This window comes from Stegodyphus dumicola, chromosome 6, assembly GCF_044657685.1.
Source record: "Stegodyphus dumicola isolate Sdum_Otavi_A_Nest chromosome 6, ASM4465768v1".
Classification (NCBI taxonomy): Eukaryota; Metazoa; Arthropoda; class Arachnida; order Araneae; family Eresidae; genus Stegodyphus; species Stegodyphus dumicola.
In genome coordinates this window covers 209784356-209811832 of record NC_140773.1, presented here as the reverse complement: position 1 = coordinate 209811832, position 27477 = coordinate 209784356, and the positions used below count along the sequence as shown (strand labels likewise).

Below are 27477 nucleotides of genomic sequence, written 5' to 3'. Positions count from 1 at the left end.
ATTATTGAAGGGTCAAAACATTTCTCGAATATGTAGATGCCAAATATCATCTGTTAGAGAAGACACAAAACATAACCTGAAGAATTTCCACATTAAAAACATAATTTCGAAATTCCTGATTTTAAATTTTTTTTTTTTTTTTTTTTTTTTTTTTTTCTTGTTTGTTTCTTAATGCTTAATTTCATTCAGCTGCTGCCCAGATGGTATAGTGGTTAGAGGAGCCAACTAAACCTAGAAAGAGACATAGTTGTATTTGTGTGTCCCCTCCTAGGAGGCAAATGTGGCCCACCTATTAGGTGCCTCCATAATAAAGTGACCACCACTTCTGTCCTTAGTAGTGGCCAACGTCTGTGGACTGTTTGGGCCTGCCATTGGGTGGCAAAAAAAAAAAAAAAAAAAAAAAAATCCAGCTTTTATTTTACTCTATTTTATTTTTATTTTCCTGGCACAGCCTACGAACTCTGTGCATAGATTTGGAACCATTGATTTAAATTACTTCTGAACGTGAAGAAGTAAGTTATGAATTTTATTTCACGCAAATAAAAAATATAATGTCCTTGTTTAATTTTTGTACAGTGGAAATGAAAACAAAATTATATATTTAGTTTGCATCTGTGTAAATAACAACATATTTCACTACTTATTTTCTAGTTGAAATAAAAATCAGTTGTGTGTAACAACCAAAAAATAAATAAATAAATAACTTCACAGTTTAATTTTAAAACAGATAAATAGATAAATAAATGAATAATATACAATAAAATTTAAATAAAAAGTTATTTCATTATTTGTTTTAGAGAAATAAAAATGTTTTACTTCTTTTTAACTGTATAATGTTTGCAAAATTATTATAAAAATATTAATTTACATACATGCATGATAATAAATAAAAAACACATATTAAAAATAAAATAATTAAAAATAATAAATGAATAAAATAAACTAAAAGTAAAAATTCTTTTGTCCTTTAAAAAATTATGGGTTAAATTATTAGCATGATTTTTAAAATATCCAGTCGGGCTGTACTCCCAATCAATCCACGATGATCTCATGCTGCTTACACTGTCTATGTTTTCACAGGATAGCGTACGAAGGCCTTATCTTGACATAATTGACTGAGAAAATCTTCAGTTATGACTCAAACATTGTCAAAAGTCGCGTGATAAACTACAGACTCATTTAAAAAAAAAATATTTAGGACAACTCATTCAGAGGGATTATATTAGAGATATCATATTCTGATTTATTCAATTATACTTTACTCAATAACTTGTAAAACTTTATTACTATATTTTTTTCTATTAACACTTCATGTATTCAAAGGGGAAAAAGGTTTTATTATTATTTTTTATTAATATTTCAAGAAACAGAACTTATGAAAATAAAATGCAACAACAAAAATTTTGGGGGTCATATTTTTTTTTAATTTTTGTATTTAAGAAAGTTCAATTAATAAAGTACTTTTATTTATTACTTAATTTATTTTATTTATTTACTGCACAGGCTCATTATCACACATAAATGGAATAGTATTACATAATGGAAATTTTTTCAAATCCATTTTGCAGCAGATACCAAAAACATTTTTCATATGCCACTAAAAATTTGGCATACAACAAAAATGCTGTTAAGAAAGTAAACAGTTTTGTTAAACTTATCATTTTTATGTATCTTTTCTTCTGGATTAATAAACATATAAAAACTAAACAGCATACATATACAATAATTACTTACATTTCGGACATTTTGTAATGATTCTGGAGTAATACTGAAGTTCACAGGCACTGCCTTGGAATCAACTTTTTGATTCTAAAATGTGAACAGAAAACAACACTGTCATTGAAAATAAGTATTATTAGAGATCAGCAAAGCAGAAATTTTAAGAAGTCACTATGAATCCCGATTATTTTTGGACTACCCTTCATATGCTACAATCTTATTTTGAAAACTGAAAATCCTTACTCCAAATTACATATTTTATAAATTCACACAGAGAAAAGATTCTGAAGTAACAGAATGCAAATTAGCAATTATGTTTTATAAAGTGGAAAAAAAAAACTCTTCCTTTTCTTTAGCAACCTGACAGAGTGGAAAAAAGCTGTCATGTTTGCAAGGGTTCTTTATTATATTGAAATAAAATTTAATTAAGACAAAGATTTAATACATCGACATTTTTACATTACAATCTACACAAAGATTTACTACATTTTGCTTAAAAATTTTACAATATCTAGTGAAAGGAAGTTTTAAATAAAATAGCATTGTTTCTTTCTGTTTTTTTTTTTTTTTTTTTTTTGTTTTATAACAAAAAAACAATATACCATATGTTCAATTAAATTTTATTAAAAATCAATACAGAACAGAATAAAAGAAATGTCAGTTACATTGCAATCAATAACACATTTCATCCCATATCAGTATCAAATAAAATTACGGAAGATTTGATTAAAATTACCTTATATTCAACAATAAATTCCATTATTTTCTGCAAATCTTTGTTAAGAAGAGATCTCTTCATTTCACATTTCAAATAATACTACAAAAAACAGGAAAAACTTAGATGCACTTAACTATGGATAAACTGGTTAATAATTATCACATATTACTACATTAAAAATACAAAAAACATATTTAAAAATATGCAGAAATGCCTGTTTAATGGAAATTGCAAGGCAAAATATACAACCATATGGATTTTAACTGCCAAAACAAAAGAGTTTTGATGTGATATTTGCCTTCACTGATATACACTGATGACTGATATACACTGATATTGTCACTGATATACACTGATATACACTGATGAGCCAAAACATTACGACTACCCCCCCCCATTTTTTAATAAATTCGTCTGGATGACATGAAGAGCTGTGATTACATGGGAACGGTATTTAAATGCCGCTGGGGAAGGTAAGAAATCATTCTTGCACTTTTGCAAGTAATGGAAAAGGCTGCTGATCTAAGTGAATTTGATAGAGGGCAGATTGTAATGGCCAAAAGACTCAGAATGTGTATCCCTGAAATTGCCCGACAGGTAGGTTGTTCATGATTGTTAGTAAATAGTAAATACTAACAATGGCAGATACAAAGTGGATAAATGACAGTGAAACCAGCAGTAGATGCCAGGGTATTGGACATTCATACATCATCAAAGAAAAAGAACTTTAGAGATTGTCCCACTTGGTATAACAAAATCGGTGCCAGACAGTTGCTCAGCTGACAGCCCAATACAATGCAGGTTCAAATGAAAGTGTTTTGGAACACACAGTTCAGAGGACTCTGTTGGAAATAGGATTGAGCAGCAGATGTCCTACTCATGTGCCTCTGTTGACCAAGTGTTATAGTTAACTACAACTACAGTGGGCCTGGGAACATCGAGACTCAACTGTGGATAAGAGGAAGACAGTTGACTGGTCGGATGAATTGTGGTTTCTCATATTCATCAGATCGATGGTCATGTCAGGGTATGCCACTTTCCAGGCAAACAGTTGCTCTCCTTCCCTGTGCAACAGGTCATACACAGACTGGTTGATGGTGGTATTATGCTTAGGGTGACGTTCTCATTGGTGGCTCTGGGACCCTTAGTTGTGATAGAACAGACATGAATGCTGTAAACTATCTGAACATAATGGCTGATTAGTTGCCCCCTTATATGGCATCTGTTTTACTAACTGGAAATAGAATATTCCAGTAGAACAATGGCCCCATGGCCGAAGGCTCAAATTGTGTTGAAGTGGTTCGAGGAGCATAAGGATTAATTCCAGTTAATGTCTTGGCCACCTAAGTCGCCGAACCTTAACCCAATGCAGCACATTTGGGATGTCATAAAGCGGCAGTTCAGAGCTCAAATACCACCATGTCAAACAATCTCGACTTTGTGTGACTGCTGCTTAGACATTTGGTACAACCTGTCTCCAGCCATCTACCAAGAACTTGTAGCATTACATGCCAAGACAAGTTGCAGATATATTGCTGGCCAAAGGTCACATAATGCATTACTGGGTAGGTGGTCATAATGCTTTGACTCTTCAGTGTATAATTGCTGGAATAAAGTGTTGTAATACGCTATAATACCAGTAATAAGATAGCAGATGCTGTAATAAGCTGTTGAAATTTTCAGACTCTGAGATTTTCAGCTATAGTGTGGTATATGGAATTAACTTGAATTTTATTTATTTATTTATTTTAAATCTAGAAAAGCCTGCCCTTACGGTCCACAGGGACAAGCTTCGGGGAGTACATGAGGTCTATGGTCACACAGATTGAAAAACATGGCTCTAGTCCCATTAATGGCATGCCAGTGATTATAGTTATGATTGCACCAATCCCTCCTCCCAATTTTAATGTGTCATTGCAATTAGTAATGTAAATATAGTGTAATCAGCATAGTATTTATTATATCAATACTTTTCCTATAAGAACTTACAGCATATGCTTAGCACTGGATAATGAACTATGTTCTAACTTTTACAATTTGATGATAATTACAATTATTTTGATAATAAAAACATAAAAATTTGAAGGAGGAAAAAAAAGAATAAACTAACCTGTATACTAATGAAAACACCATGATAAGTTTCATATAAAGTCCTGTTAGTTCTGGGCTTTAATGGAATCTCAAATGGAATTTCAGTTCTTCCGGCTGGTAATTTTCCTGGCTTAGAAATTTCTAAATTACAGCTTGTTAAAAGCACAGGCTAAATGTAAAAGAAATACAAAATGTATGTTACTTAATCAACAAGAGTATAACTTAGGACAAGTTAGGAACTATGTTATTATTAACTACTTAAAATGGGCTTTGCTCAAAAGAAATATCATTTAGGAAACTAAGTATTAGGCATTCAGAACAAATAGATATAAACTGATACACAAAATGAATAGTGTTAAAAACTTATATTAAATAAAAAGACTTAATTATTATTTCCTTTTTAATGTAAATACATAATTTTATGTTTATATGGTACTAAAATAATTTAAAATCTGGACTACTTAAAGTTACTGTATTTGAACTTGTATATTATATTGTATTATATTTGGTGATAACTTAAAGTTATTGGATACATTCAAATCACATCACAAATAAAAAATAATAATTTTTAATTTTATAAATAATTTTAAAAATTCAGTGTTATACTAGAAAAAATATACTATAGAATATATTAGAATTATATTAGAGCTATCACTAAAATACAATTTACATTTCTTCTACTTTCCAATACTAATAAAGTTCATTAAAAGAAAACTACAAAATATCGTAAATAAAAAATTTTGAAGGGGAAACTAGTTTTTATATCCTAGTATTACAGAATACTACTATAGTTAAAGAACATTATATGATATCCTGTTACTTAAGCTTTTGAGTAATGCATAGTAAGTCAAACTACACAGGCAGTTTGGTCCAGGGTTCGAATCCTGACGAATGGGCTGGCTGCATGGGCCTTCTGATGGTTTTTCTATATGCAATATATATACAAACCAGTTTCCCATAAAGCCCTCCACGAACGCATCCCTTCTCTTATGCAGATAGCCCGAGTACTTTGCCATAATCAAATAAACCAGAAAAAATTAAAAGTAGTTTGATGTTAATAATAATTAAAATATCAGAGCATCTGATTTATTTGTATATGACTCAATTTATGACCATTAACTTAGTATAATGCTTAGTATACATTTTTTATAACTTAGTATACTTTTTGGCTAATCTTTGGAATCAGGTAATTTCGCAACATTTTGGTAAGGCGATAAAGGTTACTAGCTAGGACTTTAGCAGTGTACATGGATAAAGTGAAGAGTGTGCGCAATGCCATTTTTGTGCAATTCTGGGATGTCTTTTTAAGTGAAAATAGGTCCACGTGTACATGGATACTGTGTATGTGTAATTATTAAAAACGCGGCAAGCAGTGGGCGATTCTGCACTTTCTCCCAATTTCTCACCTAATCTTCATCATGATTAAGCCCTTTTGTTCCATAAAAGTTCTAGCATAAGCGTAATTCGGCTAGCAGATTTTTGGGGGGCAGAAAAAAAAAAAAAAAAAAAAAAACATGCCTTTACTTTGTGAAAACAATGGCATCCAAAAAAAAAAAAAAAAAAAAAAAAAAAAAACTAGCAGGTTGCTGTAGCAGTGTTGGTCACCAAATTTTCGCCAAAAAATCACCAAGTTATCATAATCCAAAGATTAACCTACTTTTTTTCAAGTAAGATCCAATAAGCATTACTTCCAACATGCAAATGCAAAATAATGAACATTTACAAATAAATTCAGGCTCTACTCTTATATGTGTCCTAAGATCACCAAATGTGGCAATATGTGTTCTGTGCTGGTTTTTGGCATGATTCTGTGCTGTGGGATGGTTTGGTGGATGATGCTGTTTGTATGGCAACCCTTTTGACATTGAAACTTAACTCTTTTGCTGCAGTGATTTAATTGTTTGTTGGTTCATGTCGTGCGTGTTTTGAATGTTGCAATGAGAGACGTGGTGGCAAGATTTCAGTCGTGTATTTTAGATTGTGTGCAAAGTAAATTTAGTATTAAAAAGTATGACATTGGAGTTGTTAACGAGTCTTTTGTTCCCGCGTGTGTTTATGCAGATAAGTGCATTTTCGGAATTTCTGTGGGTGTCAGGACTTAAAGAGTTTGGCGTGTCGGAAACGTGAAGCTGATATGAGAACTCGGACAAAGAAAGGTATTTCTGATAGACTTGTGTGGGTCTGCAGATAAATGGTTGCTGGAAAAGTATGTGGCTGTCAGCGGAGTTTAAGATTTGGATCATGGTTTTCGTGTAGTATGTTAACTTTGGAGGAAGTTTTTATCGTTACTTTCAAAATTTTGAATCACAAAAAGACATGTGATATAGCAAAATCATGGCACTTTTGTTCATAGACGTTGTGTGACTGGCAAAATTTTATTCACGTATGTATTATGGTAAGTGCATTTTATTTTATTGTTTTTATTTTTTAGAATGTTATGTTCATTGTTTTTTTACTATGAATTTCTGTTGTTATTTGAACTGTTTGCAACTTATTTTAGTTTATTTTGTTGATTTGTGCACAGTGCCTAGATTGTGCAATTTGTGGATATCTTTTTTAATTTAAACAGAATGCTGTGTACATGGTGTTCTTTGAAATTTATTGTTGTTATGCTAATTCATTAAAGTGAGGTGTGCGTAGTTCATAGGTTCTTTCACTGCCTAGATTGTGCAAGCAATTTGTAGATTTTTTTAAAGTTAAAACATATCGCCCTGTACATGGATTCTTGTCAAATATTTTTTGTTAGAAACTTCACGTTTTTGCTATCTAAATTTCTTGTTTTTGTTTCAGATTATTAGCATATATTGTATGTTCAAAACGTGGCTTTTGCATGTGCGAAAACTGCGTTTTTGGAGACATTTTAGGCTTAAAATTTGAAATGTAGACAAAAAATTTAGATAGTAATATGACACCATGGAGTTTCTCGCCAAAAATATTTGGCGAGAAATTTGTCACCAAGCGAGGGCATATACTATAAGAGTAATTCCTAAATTCATAAAAACCAACTGCTTCATCCACACTAAAAAACTGTTCAGAAAACCATAAAACAAAATTATATTTTTCTTCTACTAAAGCTACTGATCACACTGCAAAAAAGAAAGATTTACAAAATGGGTGATGTCTGAAAGTTCATACAATCCTTTTCTGACAGCTACTCAATTTATTTATTTCTGGTGTCAAGAGTTCATACTGGTAAAATTCGCTCAATGGCAACCATAAATGAATAACTTTAAACTATGAAATGGAATAATAACGTGTTCTTACTTATGTATTTCTACATTTATTTTTCATATTTTAGATTTGATAAAAAAAGTGATTCTCTTTGCCCTTTTTATTTCCAGATAAATTTCATACCAACATTTACATTTAGCACTACGTAGTGCACTGTTATTTGAAAAGTATCTAAAAATATGTTTGAACATATTTTGTATATTTGGTTAAAATTTCTGGTACTTACGTAAAATCCCATCGATCACAAGAAATGGCACCAAACCAAAAAAAAATTACTAAGTACAAGAAAAAACGTTCTATTCTTATTTTTCTTTCAAATTTATTATATTATCATTTATAGAAAAAGTATATTTACGGGTAGCCCTTGGTAAAAATTGGCAATTTTTGGCAGTACATGGATACCAAGTTTGTGCAATTCTTTGACTTCTTATTTTCGCTTTATGTAGCGGTGATTTTAGCGCCAAAAATCGTCACTACACAAAGACAAAATAACAAGTCAAAGAATTGCACAAACTTGGTATCCATGTACACATTGACCTATTTTCACTTGAAAAAAATCAGAAAATTGCACAAACCAGACATTGTGCACTCCCTTGACTTTATCCATGTACATGTCAACCTATTTTCACTTAAAAAGACACCAGAGAATTGTATAAACTTGGCACTGCAGAATCCCTTGGCGATAAATGAAATAACAACTTCATGATAATACAACGGACACCCTTCTGTCTACTCTAACCTCATTTATTCATATTTAATTTTTCATGAAAAATTTCCATTATTTTTTAATTAAGGAGATATACTGTAAGAGCAATTATTTTCACTAGGTTTTAATTTTTGCGAGAAAATATAAGTCTCATGAAATCCTTTTTGTTCGTCTCAAATGATAATAAAAAAAAAAAAAAAATCAAAAATTTTTCACTTACCAAATTTTGCAAAATTTTCTGCTTGTGAAATCACTGATATCTTCATTTTCGCAAAAATTACGGCTCGTGAAAATAAGCGCTTCACTCGGATTTATCGAGGCGACCAAAAATTCCTAATTTCAGTTAGAATAGCAATGAATATATCTTCATCCTTATGAAGCCGACTTTGAAAATGCATGATAGAAAGAAAAAAAGGATTCTTTACTCAAGAATAATAACTAACACATTTAATCAAGTTTACATCAAACCTGGCGTTTTGAAGACTTTTCCATTTTTGATGAAAAATCACGTAGTTTGGGGTCTTTTCTTTAATAGGCAAAAATGGTCAACAAGATTTTCCCGCTAGTACCAAAATTTCCTACAGAGTGCCATGTGTGGCTTGAAAAAGTGCTCAATTGAAGGAATAAACTGCAAAATTAGGACTATATGATAAGATAGGTAATGTATGACAATTTACATCACATAAGCAAATATTAAAATAGCAGTAATTTCAACTTTTCTTACAGTTTTTCATAATTTATTACAATCATGATCTATCACAAAAAGCAGAGAGCAAAATATCTTTAAAAAAAACTTTGCTTAGATCTTAGAATATATATCACACAAAAAAAATTTACAGTTTTGCTTAGCAATTAAAGCAAGATCATAAGCATTTAATTTTTTTTTTTTTTATTTTTTATAAATTGATTTACCTTAGCTGATGAATAAAATGCTTCCAAGATTCCAACATTTTTCGCACTTAACTGCATTGTAACATTGCCTTCCATTGATAGGGTTATCCCTTCGTGTTTGACTTCCGATCGACTTTCAATAATGACATACCCAATTATGGCTTCCTATTTAAAACATATTAATATATGATATAATAATATCTTATCTTTATAACCTTTATCAAAAAAAAATATATATGGAAAAGATATCATAGATACTTTTCTATAAATCTTCATTATTGAACAGTTTCAGACATATGCTTCCAGGTAGTGTTTGGATTATATATTATTAATTAACATAGTAAATGTATCTATAGTGTTCATACTCTCTTCAGAGAAAATGAACTCATATAACAAGCATAAACAACATAAGTAGCCGCCTAAGGCACAGAATTTCAGAGAGTACCTAAGTTGCTCTCTTAAGCAATAGCATAAATAAAGGTTTATTTTTCTCCGAGTTTAAAATATGTTAAATTTATATGGGCTGCTAGTTGTATCAATTGCCTAATGTACCAAAAATGCTGCAGATTGGCCTGACTAACTTAGAAAGACTGTGAAAGACCTTTTAAGGAGAAATAGTTCATAGTTATATAACACAAGTAGAAAAGGGTGAAAAACCCGTGAAACCAGCACATTTAATCATTCAAATTTAAACATGAAAAGGAAAGAAGAAATAATATGCAGTGGTCTTATTTACTCAACAAAAGATTTTTGAACATGTTCTTATCTATCAGCACCACACCATATTGCATTCAGTTATTTTGTTGCTTTCCAATACTATTAAAAAATATGCTAAAAAGCTTCTCTAATCATCCTTTTCTAATCATGTACCTAATATTAAATACATTTATATATATTAATGTACTAGGTTATTCAAGCAACTGACAGAAACTGGAATTGCAAAAAGAAGACTTTTTTTTTAATTTTTATTTATTTATTTATTTATTTATTTATTTTTATTTTTTATTTATTTATGAACTCAAGTATTTAGATAACAAATAAAGAATGATAAATTCTTCAGAAAAAGAATAAACTTAATACTTGAAAAAAAAATTTTACATTTCCATTATTAGTACAAAGTGGCTCCTCTACAGTTAGCAATACATTTTCTACTTATCATGACAATGAAACATACATGTGCTGTAATGTATCTTGCTCACCATGCTTGCTCAACCCACAAGAAAATATCAGCCATTGGTTGAAGAAATTTCTATAAAATATGTAGATCCTCTCCTATATCTGAGACATTTCATCTGATAGCAAATCTAAGAATCTGGCAGGCCATGATTATATTAGCAGGTCAGATTAATGCCCCAAGCAGATCTTAGGCTACTATCAGTATGCATCTATGAAATTTAACAGGGTGTGATAATCTAAAGCTCTCCAACCCATCACCTTTAGTGTTTGAACAGCATATCACTTAATATGCTTATTCAATGTTCTGTTCATCAAGTTGGTATAATATGCTTATACTTGCATTAACAAAACTGAAATAAGTACAGGATTCACTGCTGAAAGTGACTTGACACCATTCTGCATTCCACGTTAATCCACTATGGCAACATTTCAAATACAAGAAATGACAGTAGGTGGTGGATGGTAGAACCAACAAGTATACAATCTTACATCTAAAAAAGGAATGGAAATCATTTCCCTAACAATGGATCAGTGATATTCCACTATGGCAACACTTCAAATACAAGAAATGACAGTAAGTGGTGGATGGTAGGACCAACAAGTATACAATCTTGCATTTGAAAAGGAATGGAAATCATTTCCCAAACAATGGATCAGCGATATTAGGTATTACTGCTCCTCTAACAGCCAAGAAAGTAACAAAGATAGCAAAGACTTGTCACTGAATGAGATTATCAATATTCCCCTCAATACTCCAGACCAAATGACTATAGTGTACGAGCACCTCTGAGCCACTGAGCGATCTCTATCCAAATGTGCTTCTATATATCTAGTGACCCTCCTCTCTCAAAGTTAACTGCTTATACTGCCAGTAAAAAATGAGCTCTATGCATTTTATATACATAACTGGCATACGAAACCAGTTATGTATATAAAATAACTGGTTATATGTTACCAGTTATGTATATAAAATAACTGTTTGTAAATGTTCATAACTGGTTATCTGAAGTTTAACAACAATTTAATTTGCAAAAATGATTAATTTCAGAGATGTGTATAACAATTTAATAAACCAAATTCGAAGAGAAACACGCTAATTAAAATTCTCTATTTCAAATAATCAGATAAATGGTCAGGTTTTACAAACTTTTTGAGCAATAATGTATAACTGACAAGCATATGAATTAAATTAATTGTAAAAAAGACTCATTGTGAAATGAAAAAATGCAAGATAATAAAAGAATTTGAACTGTCCTGAATGGCCTTTATCATTTGATAAAAATTGTCATAGTAGTAAGAATTAGCAATTTACTAAAAGTACATAATGCTTAACATCAGTTACTCAAAGATGCAACTGCTGATAGATAATTAATATCCATGTAACATGTGCAATAAACGATAAGATTTACTTTCAGGGTAGAAAGATGTATATAAAGCAGTTTGAGTATTCTTGAAAATGTACTTTTATTAAACAAATATTACTTTCTTCCCTAAATAATTAAGCAGGAATATATGCAGTTAATTTGAAATAAGCAAACATTTTGTCTTTGTAGGCAGTTTTTACCAAGAACAAAATTAGCAGTGCTGCTTTATTCATTCGGGTCAAGTAAGTTTGCAATAAAGAGCCTAACTTCAACTAGAATTTAAGGTCAAGACCTTTTTGATCCGAAGCGGTCAGGCCATCAACTCTTGAGTAGGCAACCGGTAAGATTTTTTTAAAAAAAACCGACAGTTAGGACCGGCGCTAGAAATAGTATAACCTGTGGGGTTGCACCGAGCAGGGCGGGATTTAGGGTGGCAAAATTTTTAGAATTGGGCATTGGACGACATTATTTACAAGCCACGCATACTGCATCGGGTGGCAAAATTTGTAGCGCTGGCCCTGCCGACAGAAAACGAATCAGTTCCAGATCTACTGATAGTAGTTTAATACATTCTTTCCAAAGATATTATATTATGATGCACATACAAATGTTTTTTATTCATAATAAGGAACATTATTATAAATAGCTATTAAAAATTTTACAAACCTCTTCATGGTAAATTTTGTTTACACGCTTGAGTCGGATATCTAATGACACAGACATTTTATAGATCTTAAGTTTTTACTGTTCACCCAACATAAAAACAGGTGTGTCGAAAACAAGATTATTTTGTCAACATAAAAGTATGCTGCCAATGTACAAAGCAGAAATTTAGGTTTGCGAATCAAATGCTATCTAGTTGCCCACTGATGTAAATTTAGCTTTGGTTTAATTTTAAAAGTAATATATTCCAAAAAATATAATTTATATTCTTTTTCAAAGAGTAAGTTAAGCATGATAAACTTAAAAGAAGGCAAATGGATATCCAAACTGTACAAGTAGCTTAAATTAAAACGAGAGATTAGTTTTTACTCCTTTCTGTAACAGACTAATAAAAATTTTAGAGTAAAACTTTGCTTTTACAATTAAACTTATATAATATTTGTTTTCCCAATAAATGAAAAATAATTAATATAATTGCTCATTAAGATGAATCAATCACATTCGTCAAAGAAACAAGTAACTATTTTCTAATTTCTCACGCAGAATGATACATATTCGAAGTACTGGCATTTGACTACTCTGAGGTTAGTCAGGTAACTGATTTCTTGGTATAAAAAAAAAACTGTTGGACCTCCTATATCTTCATCAACACAAAATTTATTAAATTTTCCCTGAAGACGAGCCCACCTGATGGCCGAATGCTTAAGGCCGCTGAATACTGGTGGTTCAAACACAGAGGAACGGACTGGCTGCATAATTGTTTTTCGTGATTTTTCTCATGTATCACGCAAGTATGAGGCAGTTCCCCTGCGAAAGCTTTTCGTAAAAGTATCCCTCACCTTAGGTAAATAATATGCTTTACCGTATTCAAATAATCTAACCTAACTTCAACCTGAAGACGAATTCAGATCTATAGAATAGATCTTCAAAGCATTAAAATACCGAAATATGAACATATTGGCAACAAATAATTGAAACTGATTCAGAAGTCAAACAACAAAAATCAGCGTTAATTCACAAAATTTTCACAGGACTAGTTTCGATGGTTTTACCGAACCATCATCTTCAGCTGCAAAACCGCAAATGAACAAGATAGGAAATAATGTTTAGATAAGATAAGAAAGCCTGGACAAGAATAAGCAAGTGGCGCCATCTGTTGGCGAAACCAGAACTAAAACATAATTTCTCTAAAATCCGAAGGCAAATTTGGATTGGAATTAGGATCGTTAACTAGAACAGAAAGATTTTTATGAATGTGAAATGCCTCTAGAAAATCCAGTTCTCCAATGGAAGATGTTTTTTGAATAATTTTGGCAGCAGAAAAATTGAAAGTGTGATTTTCGGACCAACAATGTTGAGCAACAGAAGACTTCTGTGTTTCCTTTTTTCTAACATATGCCTCATGTTCTTTGACGCGAAATTTTAAGGCTCTCTTAGTTTGGCCAATGTAAATTAAACCGCACTGGCAAGGAATCCTATAAATACTCCAGGAATTCATATCCGGAATGGGGTCCTTTAGTGTAGAAGTTGGAATTTTATTGATGGGAGAGTAAACAACCCGAAAGTTAAATTTCTGCAAAATATGTGCAACTTTATAGCTAATTGATGGAAAGAAGGGAATGACAACAGAATTTTTATAATCTCCTAAAATAAGAGTGTGGCTTTTAGTGTGTTGAGATGAGAATTTTTTAACTGCTTGATTAATAGCATGTAGATATCAGCCAGGATGGGACTGAGGGGGCTTCCCATGGCTAATCCCTCAGTTTGCTTGTAATATTTATTTTGGAAAACAAAATGTGTTTGTTTCAAACAGAGTTGAGTGAGAGAAATTAGCTCATCAATTTCGATGCAAGAGAAATGAAATTCGCGAAGTCTGGTTTCTAGACATCTTAATGCACCCTCCACTGGGACATTGGTGAATAATGATTTTACATCAAAAGAAACCATGAGTAAATTACGAGGAGAAATGTTTTTAACCTTTTTTACAAACTCTATTGAATTTTTTATGGTGTAAATGTTATTGTCTAATAGAGTGGAAAATCTAGAAACTAAATATTTAGCTAATGGATACGAGGCAGTACCTAAATTTGATACAATAGGGCGGAAAGGAATACCACTTTTATGAATTTTGGGAAGAGCATATAATCTGGCACAATTCGCAACAGATGGGATAAGCGAATGTTTTACGTTGCTTGAAATGATTTGCGAAGATTTGATCGCAGTTTTTATTTTGGATAAGTCCGAAGGTGAAGGATCTTTAGGGATCGGATTATATGGTCCTTCGTTTAAGAGTTTAGTGACACCATCGATGTAAGTGTTCTTATCCATGACGACTATCTGGCCACCTTTGTCGGCCTTTGAAATGACAATATCCGGGTTAGAATGAATCTCGCGCATTGTAGCTCTTTCTCTCGCAGTTAGATTTGGTTTCAAAGGTTTATTATTCAATTTCACATTATGAGCGATAAGATGCCTAATCATTTCTTTCTGTGAATCTGAAACTTTACTGAACTTGAAAGCTTTTTCGATAGGAGCCAAAATCTTTGGAATCGAGGGTTTACAGGTTTGTGAGAAGTTAAAATTATATTTTAGAATTCTCTCTTGTTCTTCTGAAAGACTAACATTAGAAATATTAACTATTGGCTTGATGTTTACAATGGGAAGATTTTTTGAACTACTTAAACTGGAAGACTGTAAAAGAAGTTTTTCGAATTTAACTGTAAGGGTGTTTTTATGACGGTTAACTGCATTCTCCGTTCTAGACCAAGACTTTTGTTCAAGGGCAGTGAATTTTGGATATGTTTTAGCGAGTTCCAGATGAAGCTTATAGAGTTCATGTTCAATTTTGGACAATTGTTGACGTGTATCCCTTATCACGGACCGAAGTAAGGCAAGTTTGCAATTTAACAGAATTCTTGAAACGCGACTCGAAGGTTTTTGATTAGATTTGATTTGAATAAAATTGGGGATCAATTTTTTACATTTACATTTAAGTAAAAAGTCAAGATGATTCAGGAATTTTTTCCGTTTCAGGCGTAATTTAGTGAAACGATTAACGGATGAAGGCATGATAAACAATGCAGAAAATCAAACTAAATTAACTGAGCAATAATAAAGTACACACAAAATAGCAGAAAAATCCCTCACTGAAATGAATAGAAAACAAAATGTTTGTAAGCAAAATGCATGAAATCAGACAAGCAAAGCACAATATCCAAATGTACAAAACATAAACATAACTTGAAAATTGCAAAAATGTACTCACCGAAACTCCTACAATCACAAAATGGCGGCCACACCACGTGCAAAAAAGAAAGCAAAATGTAAGCCTGTTTGGGGCTTCTATAATTAAGACACAATAACACGCCGAATAAATACTGATTCAGAAGTCAAACAACAAAAATCAGCGTTAATTCACAAAATTTTCACAGGACTAGTTTCGATGGTTTTACCGAACCATCATCTTCAGCTGCAAAACCGCAAATGAACAAGATAGGAAATAATGTTTAGATAAGATAAGAAAGCCTGGACAAGAATAAGCAAGTGGCGCCATCTGTTGGCGAAACCAGAACTAAAACATAATTTCTCTAAAAGCCGAAGGCAAATTTGGATTGGAATTAGGATCGTTAACTAGGACAGAAAGATTTTTATGAATGTGAAATGCCTCTAGAAAATCCAGTTCTCCAATGGAAGATGTTTTTTGAATAATTTTGGCAGCAGAAAAATTGAAAGTGGGATTTTCGGACCAACAATGTTGAGCAACAGAAGACTTCTGTGTTTCCTTTTTTCTAACATATGCCTCATGTTCTTTGACGCGAAATTTTAAGGCTCTCTTAGTTTGGCCAATGTAAATTAAACCGCACTGGCAAGAAATCCTATAAATACTCCAGGAATTCATATCCGGAATGGGGTCCTTGAGTGTAGAAGTTGGAATTTTATTGATGGGAGAGTAAACAACCCGAAAGTTAAATTTCTGCAAAATATGTGCAACTTTATAGCTAATTGATGGAAAGAAGGGAATGACAACAGAATTTTTATAATCTCCTAAAATAAGAGTGTGGCTTTTAGTGTGTTGAGATGAGAATTTTTTAACTGCTTGATTAATAATGTTGGGTGAAAAGCCCCTGTCAATAGCTATTGCTTTTAAATAATTTAGTTCTTCATCAAGGGCTAGTTTGGAGGAGCAAACTTGAAGAGCACGGAAAACATAGGAATAAAATGAAGCTAACTTTTGTTTAGTCGGATGACATGATTTAAAGTGTGGTGGAAGGCAAACCGATGAAGGTTTACGGTAAACTGTAGTACTGAAGTTGGATGTGTTACGTGTGACCAGAATGTCGAGAAACGGAAGAGAATTGCAAGTCTCAAGTTCAAAAGTGAACTGAATAGCAGGATCAATAGAATTCATTGTTGAAAAAACTCTATTTAAATCATCTTTATTACCTTCAAACAGGGTAAAAGTATCGTCTACGTAGCGGAACCATGCCGGGAAGTTTAAAGTTTCAAACAATTTTGATTCATAATAATGCATGTAGATATCAGCCAGGATGGGACTGAGGGGGCTTCCCATGGCTAATCCCTCAGTTTGCTTGTAATATTTATTTTGGAAAACAAAATGTGTTTGTTTCAAACAGAGTTGACTGAGAGAAATTAGCTCATCAATTTCGATGCAAGAGAAATGAAATTCGCGAAGTCTGGTTTCTAGACATCTTAATGCACCCTCCACTGGGACATTGGTGAATAATGATTTTACATCAAAAGAAACCATGAGTAAATTACGAGGAGAAATGTTTTTAACCTTTTTTACAAACTCTATTGAATTTTTTATGGTGTAAATGTTATTGTCTAATAGAGTGGAAAATCTAGAAACTAAATATTTAGCTAATGGATACGAGGCAGTACCTAAATTTGATACAATAGGGCGGAAAGGAATACCACTTTTATGAATTTTGGGAAGAGCATATAATCTGGCACAATTCGCAACAGATGGGATAAGCGAATGTTTTAAGTTGCTTGAAATGATTTGCGAAGATTTGATCGCAGTTTTTATTTTAGATAAGTCCGAAGGTGAAGGATCTTTAGGGATCGGATTATATGGTCCTTCGTTTAAGAGTTTAGTGACACCATCGATGTAAGTGTTCTTATCCATGACGACTATCTGGCCACCTTTGTCGGCCTTTGAAATGACAATATCCGGGTTAGAATGAATCTCGCGCATTGTAGCTCTTTCTCTCGCAGTTAGATTTGGTTTCAAAGGTTTATTATTCAATTTCACATTATGAGCGATAAGATGCCTAATCATTTCTTTCTGTGAATCTGAAACTTTACTGAACTTGAAAGCTTTTTCGATAGGAGCCAAAATCTTTGGAATCGAGGGTTTACAGGTTTGTGAGAAGTTAAATTTATATTTTAGAATTCTCTCTTGTTCTTCTGAAAGACTAACATTAGAAATATTAACTATTGGCTTGATGTTTACAATGGGAAGATTTTTTGAACTACTTAAACTGGAAGACTGTAAAAGAAGTTTTTCGAATTTAACTGCAAGGGTGTTTTTATGACGGTTAACTGCATTCTCCGTTCTAGACCAATTTTCAAGGACAGTGACAAGACTTTTGTTCAAGGACAGTGAATTTTGGATATGTTTTAGCGAGTTCCAGATGAAGCTTATAGAGTTCATGTTCAATTTTGGACAATTGTTGACGTGTATTCCTTATCACGGACCGAAGTAAGGCAAGTTTGCAATTTAACAGAATTCTTGAAACGCGACTCGAAGGTTTTTGATTAGATTTGATTTGAATAAAATTGGGGATCAATTTTTTACATTTACATTTAAGTAAAAAGTCAAGATGATTCAGGAATTTTTTCCGTTTCAGGCGTAATTTAGTGAAACGATTAACGGATGAAGGCATGATAAACAATGCAGAAAATCAAACTAAATTAACTGAGCAATAATAAAGTACACACAAAATAGCAGAAAAATCCCTCACTGAAATGAATAGAAAACAAAATGTTTGTAAGCAAAATGCATGAAATCAGACAAGCAAAGCACAATATCCAAATGTACAAAACATAAACATAACTTGAAAATTGCAAAAATGTACTCACCGAAACTCCTACAATCACAAAATGGCGGCCACACCACGTGCAAAAAAGAAAGCAAAATGTAAGCCTGTTTGGGGCTTCTATAATTAAGACACAATAACACGCCGAATAAATACTGATTCAGAAGTCAAACAACAAAAATCAGCGTTAATTCACAAAATTTTCACAGGACTAGTTTCGATGGTTTTACCGAACCATCATCTTCAGCTGCAAAACCGCAAATGAACAAGATAGGAAATAATGTTTAGATAAGATAAGAAAGCCTGGACAAGAATAAGCAAGTGGCGCCATCTGTTGGCGAAACCAGAACTAAAACATAATTTCTCTAAAAGCCGAAGGCAAATTTGGATTAGAATTAGGATCGTTAACTAGAACAGAAAGATTTTTATGAATGTGAAATGCCTCTAGAAAATCCAGTTCTCCAATGGAAGATGTTTTTTGAATAATTTTGGCAGCAGAAAAATTGAAAGTGTGATTTTCGGACCAACAATGTTGAGCAACAGAAGACTTCTGTGTTTCCTTTTTTCTAACATATGCCTCATGTTCTTTGACGCGAAATTTTAAGGCTCTCTTAGTTTGGCCAATGTAAATTAAACCGCACTGGCAAGGAATCCTATAAATACTCCAGGAATTCATATCCGGAATGGGGTCCTTGAGTGTAGAAGTTGGAATTTTATTGATGGGAGAGTAAACAACCCGAAAGTTAAATTTCTGCAAAATATGTGCAACTTTATAGCTAATTGATGGAAAGAAGGGAATGACAACAGAATTTTTATAATCTCCTAAAATAAGAGTGTGGCTTTTAGTGTGTTGAGATGAGAATTTTTTAACTGCTTGATTAATAATGTTGGGTGAAAAGCCCCTGTCAATAGCTATTGCTTTTAAATAATTTAGTTCTTCATCAAGGGCTAGTTTGGAGGAGCAAACTTGAAGAGCACGGAAAACATAGGAATAAAATGAAGCTAACTTTTGTTTAGTCGGATGACATGATTTAAAGTGTGGTGGAAGGCAAACCGATGAAGGTTTACGGTAAACTGTAGTACTGAAGTTGGATGTGTTACGTGTGACCAGAATGTCGAGAAACGGAAGAGAATTGCAAGTCTCAAGTTCAAAAGTGAACTGAATAGCAGGATCAATAGAATTCATTGTTGAAAGAACTCTATTTAAATCATCTTTATTACCTTCAAACAGGGTAAAAGTATCGTCTACGTAGCGGAACCATGCCGGGAAGTTTAAAGTTTCAAACAATTTTGATTCATAATAATGCATGTAGATATCAGCCAGGATGGGACTGAGGGGGCTTCCCATGGCTAATCCCTCAGTTTGCTTGTAATATTTATTTTGGAAAACAAAATGTGTTTGTTTCAAACAGAGTTGAGTGAGAGAAATTAGCTCATCAATTTCGATGCAAGAGAAATGAAATTCGCGAAGTCTGGTTTCTAGACATCTTAATGCACCCTCCACTGGGACATTGGTGAATAATGATTTTACATCAAAAGAAACCATGAGTAAATTACGAGGAGAAATGTTTTTAACCTTTTTTACAAACTCTATTGAATTTTTTATGGTGTAAATGTTATTGTCTAATAGAGTGGAAAATCTAGAAACTAAATATTTAGCTAATGGATACGAGGCAGTACCTAAATTTGATACAATAGGGCGGAAAGGAATACCACTTTTATGAATTTTGGGAAGAGCATATAATCTGGCACAATTCGCAACAGATGGGATAAGCGAATGTTTTACGTTGCTTGAAATGATTTGCGAAGATTTGATCGCAGTTTTTATTTTGGATAAGTCCGAAGGTGAAGGATCTTTAGGGATCGGATTATATGGTCCTTCGTTTAAGAGTTTAGTGACACCATCGATGTAAGTGTTCTTATCCATGACGACTATCTGGCCACCTTTGTCGGCCTTTGAAATTACAATATCCGGGTTAGAATGAATCTCGCGCATTGTAGCTCTTTCTCTCGCAGTTAGATTTGGTTTCAAAGGTTTATTATTCAATTTCACATTATGAGCGATAAGATGCCTAATCATTTCTTTCTGTGAATCTGAAACTTTACTGAACTTGAAAGCTTTTTCGATAGGAGCCAAAATCTTTGGAATCGAGGGTTTACAGGTTTGTGAGAAGTTAAAATTATATTTTAGAATTCTCTCTTGTTCTTCTGAAAGACTAACATTAGAAATATTAACTATTGGCTTGATGTTTACAATGGGAAGATTTTTTGAACTACTTAAACTGGAAGACTGTAAAAGAAGTTTTTCGAATTTAACTGTAAGGGTGTTTTTATGACGGTTAACTGCATTCTCCGTTCTAGACCAAGACTTTTGTTCAAGGGCAGTGAATTTTGGATATGTTTTAGCGAGTTCCAGATGAAGCTTATAGAGTTCATGTTCAATTTTGGACAATTGTTGACGTGTATCCCTTATCACGGACCGAAGTAAGGCAAGTTTGCAATTTAACAGAATTCTTGAAACGCGACTCGAAGGTTTTTGATTAGATTTGATTTGAATAAAATTGGGGATCAATTTTTTACATTTACATTTAAGTAAAAAGTCAAGATGATTCAGGAATTTTTTCCGTTTCAGGCGTAATTTAGTGAAACGATTAACGGATGAAGGCATGATAAACAATGCAGAAAATCAAACTAAATTAACTGAGCAATAATAAAGTACACACAAAATAGCAGAAAAATCCCTCACTGAAATGAATAGAAAACAAAATGTTTGTAAGCAAAATGCATGAAATCAGACAAGCAAAGCACAATATCCAAATGTACAAAACATAAACATAACTTGAAAATTGCAAAAATGTACTCACCGAAACTCCTACAATCACAAAATGGCGGCCACACCACGTGCAAAAAAGAAAGCAAAATGTAAGCCTGTTTGGGGCTTCTATAATTAAGACACAATAACACGCCGAATAAATACTGATTCAGAAGTCAAACAACAAAAATCAGCGTTAATTCACAAAATTTTCACAGGACTAGTTTCGATGGTTTTACCGAACCATCATCTTCAGCTGCAAAACCGCAAATGAACAAGATAGGAAATAATGTTTAGATAAGATAAGAAAGCCTGGACAAGAATAAGCAAGTGGCGCCATCTGTTGGCGAAACCAGAACTAAAACATAATTTCTCTAAAAGCCGAAGGCAAATTTGGATTGGAATTAGGATCGTTAACTAGGACAGAAAGATTTTTATGAATGTGAAATGCCTCTAGAAAATCCAGTTCTCCAATGGAAGATGTTTTTTGAATAATTTTGGCAGCAGAAAAATTGAAAGTGGGATTTTCGGACCAACAATGTTGAGCAACAGAAGACTTCTGTGTTTCCTTTTTTCTAACATATGCCTCATGTTCTTTGACGCGAAATTTTAAGGCTCTCTTAGTTTGGCCAATGTAAATTAAACCGCACTGGCAAGAAATCCTATAAATACTCCAGGAATTCATATCCGGAATGGGGTCCTTGAGTGTAGAAGTTGGAATTTTATTGATGGGAGAGTAAACAACCCGAAAGTTAAATTTCTGCAAAATATGTGCAACTTTATAGCTAATTGATGGAAAGAAGGGAATGACAACAGAATTTTTATAATCTCCTAAAATAAGAGTGTGGCTTTTAGTGTGTTGAGATGAGAATTTTTTAACTGCTTGATTAATAATGTTGGGTGAAAAGCCCCTGTCAATAGCTATTGCTTTTAAATAATTTAGTTCTTCATCAAGGGCTAGTTTGGAGGAGCAAACTTGAAGAGCACGGAAAACATAGGAATAAAATGAAGCTAACTTTTGTTTAGTCGGATGACATGATTTAAAGTGTGGTGGAAGGCAAACCGATGAAGGTTTACGGTAAACTGTAGTACTGAAGTTGGATGTGTTACGTGTGACCAGAATGTCGAGAAACGGAAGAGAATTGCAAGTCTCAAGTTCAAAAGTGAACTGAATAGCAGGATCAATAGAATTCATTGTTGAAAAAACTCTATTTAAATCATCTTTATTACCTTCAAACAGGGTAAAAGTATCGTCTACGTAGCGGAACCATGCCGGGAAGTTTAAAGTTTCAAACAATTTTGATTCATAATAATGCATGTAGATATCAGCCAGGATGGGACTGAGGGGGCTTCCCATGGCTAATCCCTCAGTTTGCTTGTAATATTTATTTTGGAAAACAAAATGTGTTTGTTTCAAACAGAGTTGACTGAGAGAAATTAGCTCATCAATTTCGATGCAAGAGAAATGAAATTCGCGAAGTCTGGTTTCTAGACATCTTAATGCACCCTCCACTGGGACATTGGTGAATAATGATTTTACATCAAAAGAAACCATGAGTAAATTACGAGGAGAAATGTTTTTAACCTTTTTTACAAACTCTATTGAATTTTTTATGGTGTAAATGTTATTGTCTAATAGAGTGGAAAATCTAGAAACTAAATATTTAGCTAATGGATACGAGGCAGTACCTAAATTTGATACAATAGGGCGGAAAGGAATACCACTTTTATGAATTTTGGGAAGAGCATATAATCTGGCACAATTCGCAACAGATGGGATAAGCGAATGTTTTAAGTTGCTTGAAATGATTTGCGAAGATTTGATCGCAGTTTTTATTTTAGATAAGTCCGAAGGTGAAGGATCTTTAGGGATCGGATTATATGGTCCTTCGTTTAAGAGTTTAGTGACACCATCGATGTAAGTGTTCTTATCCATGACGACTATCTGGCCACCTTTGTCGGCCTTTGAAATGACAATATCCGGGTTAGAATGAATCTCGCGCATTGTAGCTCTTTCTCTCGCAGTTAGATTTGGTTTCAAAGGTTTATTATTCAATTTCACATTATGAGCGATAAGATGCCTAATCATTTCTTTCTGTGAATCTGAAACTTTACTGAACTTGAAAGCTTTTTCGATAGGAGCCAAAATCTTTGGAATCGAGGGTTTACAGGTTTGTGAGAAGTTAAATTTATATTTTAGAATTCTCTCTTGTTCTTCTGAAAGACTAACATTAGAAATATTAACTATTGGCTTGATGTTTACAATGGGAAGATTTTTTGAACTACTTAAACTGGAAGACTGTAAAAGAAGTTTTTCGAATTTAACTGCAAGGGTGTTTTTATGACGGTTAACTGCATTCTCCGTTCTAGACCAATTTTCAAGGACAGTGACAAGACTTTTGTTCAAGGACAGTGAATTTTGGATATGTTTTAGCGAGTTCCAGATGAAGCTTATAGAGTTCATGTTCAATTTTGGACAATTGTTGACGTGTATTCCTTATCACGGACCGAAGTAAGGCAAGTTTGCAATTTAACAGAATTCTTGAAACGCGACTCGAAGGTTTTTGATTAGATTTGATTTGAATAAAATTGGGGATCAATTTTTTACATTTACATTTAAGTAAAAAGTCAAGATGATTCAGGAATTTTTTCCGTTTCAGGCGTAATTTAGTGAAACGATTAACGGATGAAGGCATGATAAACAATGCAGAAAATCAAACTAAATTAACTGAGCAATAATAAAGTACACACAAAATAGCAGAAAAATCCCTCACTGAAATGAATAGAAAACAAAATGTTTGTAAGCAAAATGCATGAAATGAGACAAGCAAAGCACAATATCCAAATGTACAAAACATAAACATAACTTGAAAATTGCAAAAATGTACTCACCGAAACTCCTACAATCACAAAATGGCGGCCACACCACGTGCAAAAAAGAAAGCAAAATGTAAGCCTGTTTGGGGCTTCTATAATTAAGACACAATAACACGCCGAATAAATACTGATTCAGAAGTCAAACAACAAAAATCAGCGTTAATTCACAAAATTTTCACAGGACTAGTTTCGATGGTTTTACCGAACCATCATCTTCAGCTGCAAAACCGCAAATGAACAAGATAGGAAATAATGTTTAGATAAGATAAGAAAGCCTGGACAAGAATAAGCAAGTGGCGCCATCTGTTGGCGAAACCAGAACTAAAACATAATTTCTCTAAAAGCCGAAGGCAAATTTGGATTAGAATTAGGATCGTTAACTAGAACAGAAAGATTTTTATGAATGTGAAATGCCTCTAGAAAATCCAGTTCTCCAATGGAAGATGTTTTTTGAATAATTTTGGCAGCAGAAAAATTGAAAGTGTGATTTTCGGACCAACAATGTTGAGCAACAGAAGACTTCTGTGTTTCCTTTTTTCTAACATATGCCTCATGTTCTTTGACGCGAAATTTTAAGGCTCTCTTAGTTTGGCCAATGTAAATTAAACCGCACTGGCAAGGAATCCTATAAATACTCCAGGAATTCATATCCGGAATGGGGTCCTTGAGTGTAGAAGTTGGAATTTTATTGATGGGAGAGTAAACAACCCGAAAGTTAAATTTCTGCAAAATATGTGCAACTTTATAGCTAATTGATGGAAAGAAGGGAATGACAACAGAATTTTTATAATCTCCTAAAATAAGAGTGTGGCTTTTAGTGTGTTGAGATGAGAATTTTTTAACTGCTTGATTAATAATGTTGGGTGAAAAGCCCCTGTCAATAGCTATTGCTTTTAAATAATTTAGTTCTTCATCAAGGGCTAGTTTGGAGGAGCAAACTTGAAGAGCACGGAAAACATAGGAATAAAATGAAGCTAACTTTTGTTTAGTCGGATGACATGATTTAAAGTGTGGTGGAAGGCAAACCGATGAAGGTTTACGGTAAACTGTAGTACTGAAGTTGGATGTGTTACGTGTGACCAGAATGTCGAGAAACGGAAGAGAATTGCAAGTCTCAAGTTCAAAAGTGAACTGAATAGCAGGATCAATAGAATTCATTGTTGAAAGAACTCTATTTAAATCATCTTTATTACCTTCAAACAGGGTAAAAGTATCGTCTACGTAGCGGAACCATGCCGGGAAGTTTAAAGTTTCAAACAATTTTGATTCATAATAATGCATGTAGATATCAGCCAGGATGGGACTGAGGGGGCTTCCCATGGCTAATCCCTCAGTTTGCTTGTAATATTTATTTTGGAAAACAAAATGTGTTTGTTTCAAACAGAGTTGAGTGAGAGAAATTAGCTCATCAATTTCGATGCAAGAGAAATGAAATTCGCGAAGTCTGGTTTCTAGACATCTTAATGCACCCTCCACTGGGACATTGGTGAATAATGATTTTACATCAAAAGAAACCATGAGTAAATTACGAGGAGAAATGTTTTTAACCTTTTTTACAAACTCTATTGAATTTTTTATGGTGTAAATGTTATTGTCTAATAGAGTGGAAAATCTAGAAACTAAATATTTAGCTAATGGATACGAGGCAGTACCTAAATTTGATACAATAGGGCGGAAAGGAATACCACTTTTATGAATTTTGGGAAGAGCATATAATCTGGCACAATTCGCAACAGATGGGATAAGCGAATGTTTTACGTTGCTTGAAATGATTTGCGAAGATTTGATCGCAGTTTTTATTTTGGATAAGTCCGAAGGTGAAGGATCTTTAGGGATCGGATTATATGGTCCTTCGTTTAAGAGTTTAGTGACACCATCGATGTAAGTGTTCTTATCCATGACGACTATCTGGCCACCTTTGTCGGCCTTTGAAATGACAATATCCGGGTTAGAATGAATCTCGCGCATTGTAGCTCTTTCTCTCGCAGTTAGATTTGGTTTCAAAGGTTTATTATTCAATTTCACATTATGAGCGATAAGATGCCTAATCATTTCTTTCTGTGAATCTGAAACTTTACTGAACTTGAAAGCTTTTTCGATAGGAGCCAAAATCTTTGGAATCGAGGGTTTACAGGTTTGTGAGAAGTTAAAATTATATTTTAGAATTCTCTCTTGTTCTTCTGAAAGACTAACATTAGAAATATTAACTATTGGCTTGATGTTTACAATGGGAAGATTTTTTGAACTACTTAAACTGGAAGACTGTAAAAGAAGTTTTTCGAATTTAACTGTAAGGGTGTTTTTATGACGGTTAACTGCATTCTCCGTTCTAGACCAAGACTTTTGTTCAAGGGCAGTGAATTTTGGATATGTTTTAGCGAGTTCCAGATGAAGCTTATAGAGTTCATGTTCAATTTTGGACAATTGTTGACGTGTATCCCTTATCACGGACCGAAGTAAGGCAAGTTTGCAATTTAACAGAATTCTTGAAACGCGACTCGAAGGTTTTTGATTAGATTTGATTTGAATAAAATTGGGGATCAATTTTTTACATTTACATTTAAGTAAAAAGTCAAGATGATTCAGGAATTTTTTCCGTTTCAGGCGTAATTTAGTGAAACGATTAACGGATGAAGGCATGATAAAGAATGCAGAAAATCAAACTAAATTAACTGAGCAATAATAAAGTACACACAAAATAGCAGAAAAATCCCTCACTGAAATGAATAGAAAACAAAATGTTTGTAAGCAAAATGCATGAAATCAGACAAGCAAAGCACAATATCCAAATGTACAAAACATAAACATAACTTGAAAATTGCAAAAATGTACTCACCGAAACTCCTACAATCACAAAATGGCGGCCACACCACGTGCAAAAAAGAAAGCAAAATGTAAGCCTGTTTGGGGCTTCTATAATTAAGAGACAATAACACGCCGAATAAATACTGATTCAGAAGTCAAACAACAAAAATCAGCGTTAATTCACAAAATTTTCACAGGACTAGTTTCGATGGTTTTACCGAACCATCATCTTCAGCTGCAAAACCGCAAATGAACAAGATAGGAAATAATGTTTAGATAAGATAAGAAAGCCTGGACAAGAATAAGCAAGTGGCGCCATCTGTTGGCGAAACCAGAACTAAAACATAATTTCTCTAAAAGCC

General features: G+C 33.1%; 1 protein-coding gene across 1 annotated transcript in view; it reads right to left on the bottom strand.

Moving 5' to 3' along the window:
* The window catches only part of LOC118205448 (vacuolar protein sorting-associated protein 26C), a 29117-nt gene extending 16398 nt beyond the window's left edge, over positions 1-12719 (bottom strand). The window contains exons 1-5 of the mRNA XM_085819445.1: positions 12563-12719; positions 9378-9521; positions 4548-4697; positions 2456-2536; positions 1735-1809 (exon numbers count right to left, since the gene is read on the bottom strand). Coding sequence (XP_085675571.1) covers positions 1735-1809; positions 2456-2536; positions 4548-4697; positions 9378-9521; positions 12563-12619 — 507 coding nt within the window. The 5' untranslated portion in view covers positions 12620-12719. The remainder of the gene's footprint in view (positions 1-1734; positions 1810-2455; positions 2537-4547; positions 4698-9377; positions 9522-12562) is intronic.
* Between the last annotated feature and the right edge of the window lie 14758 nt (positions 12720-27477).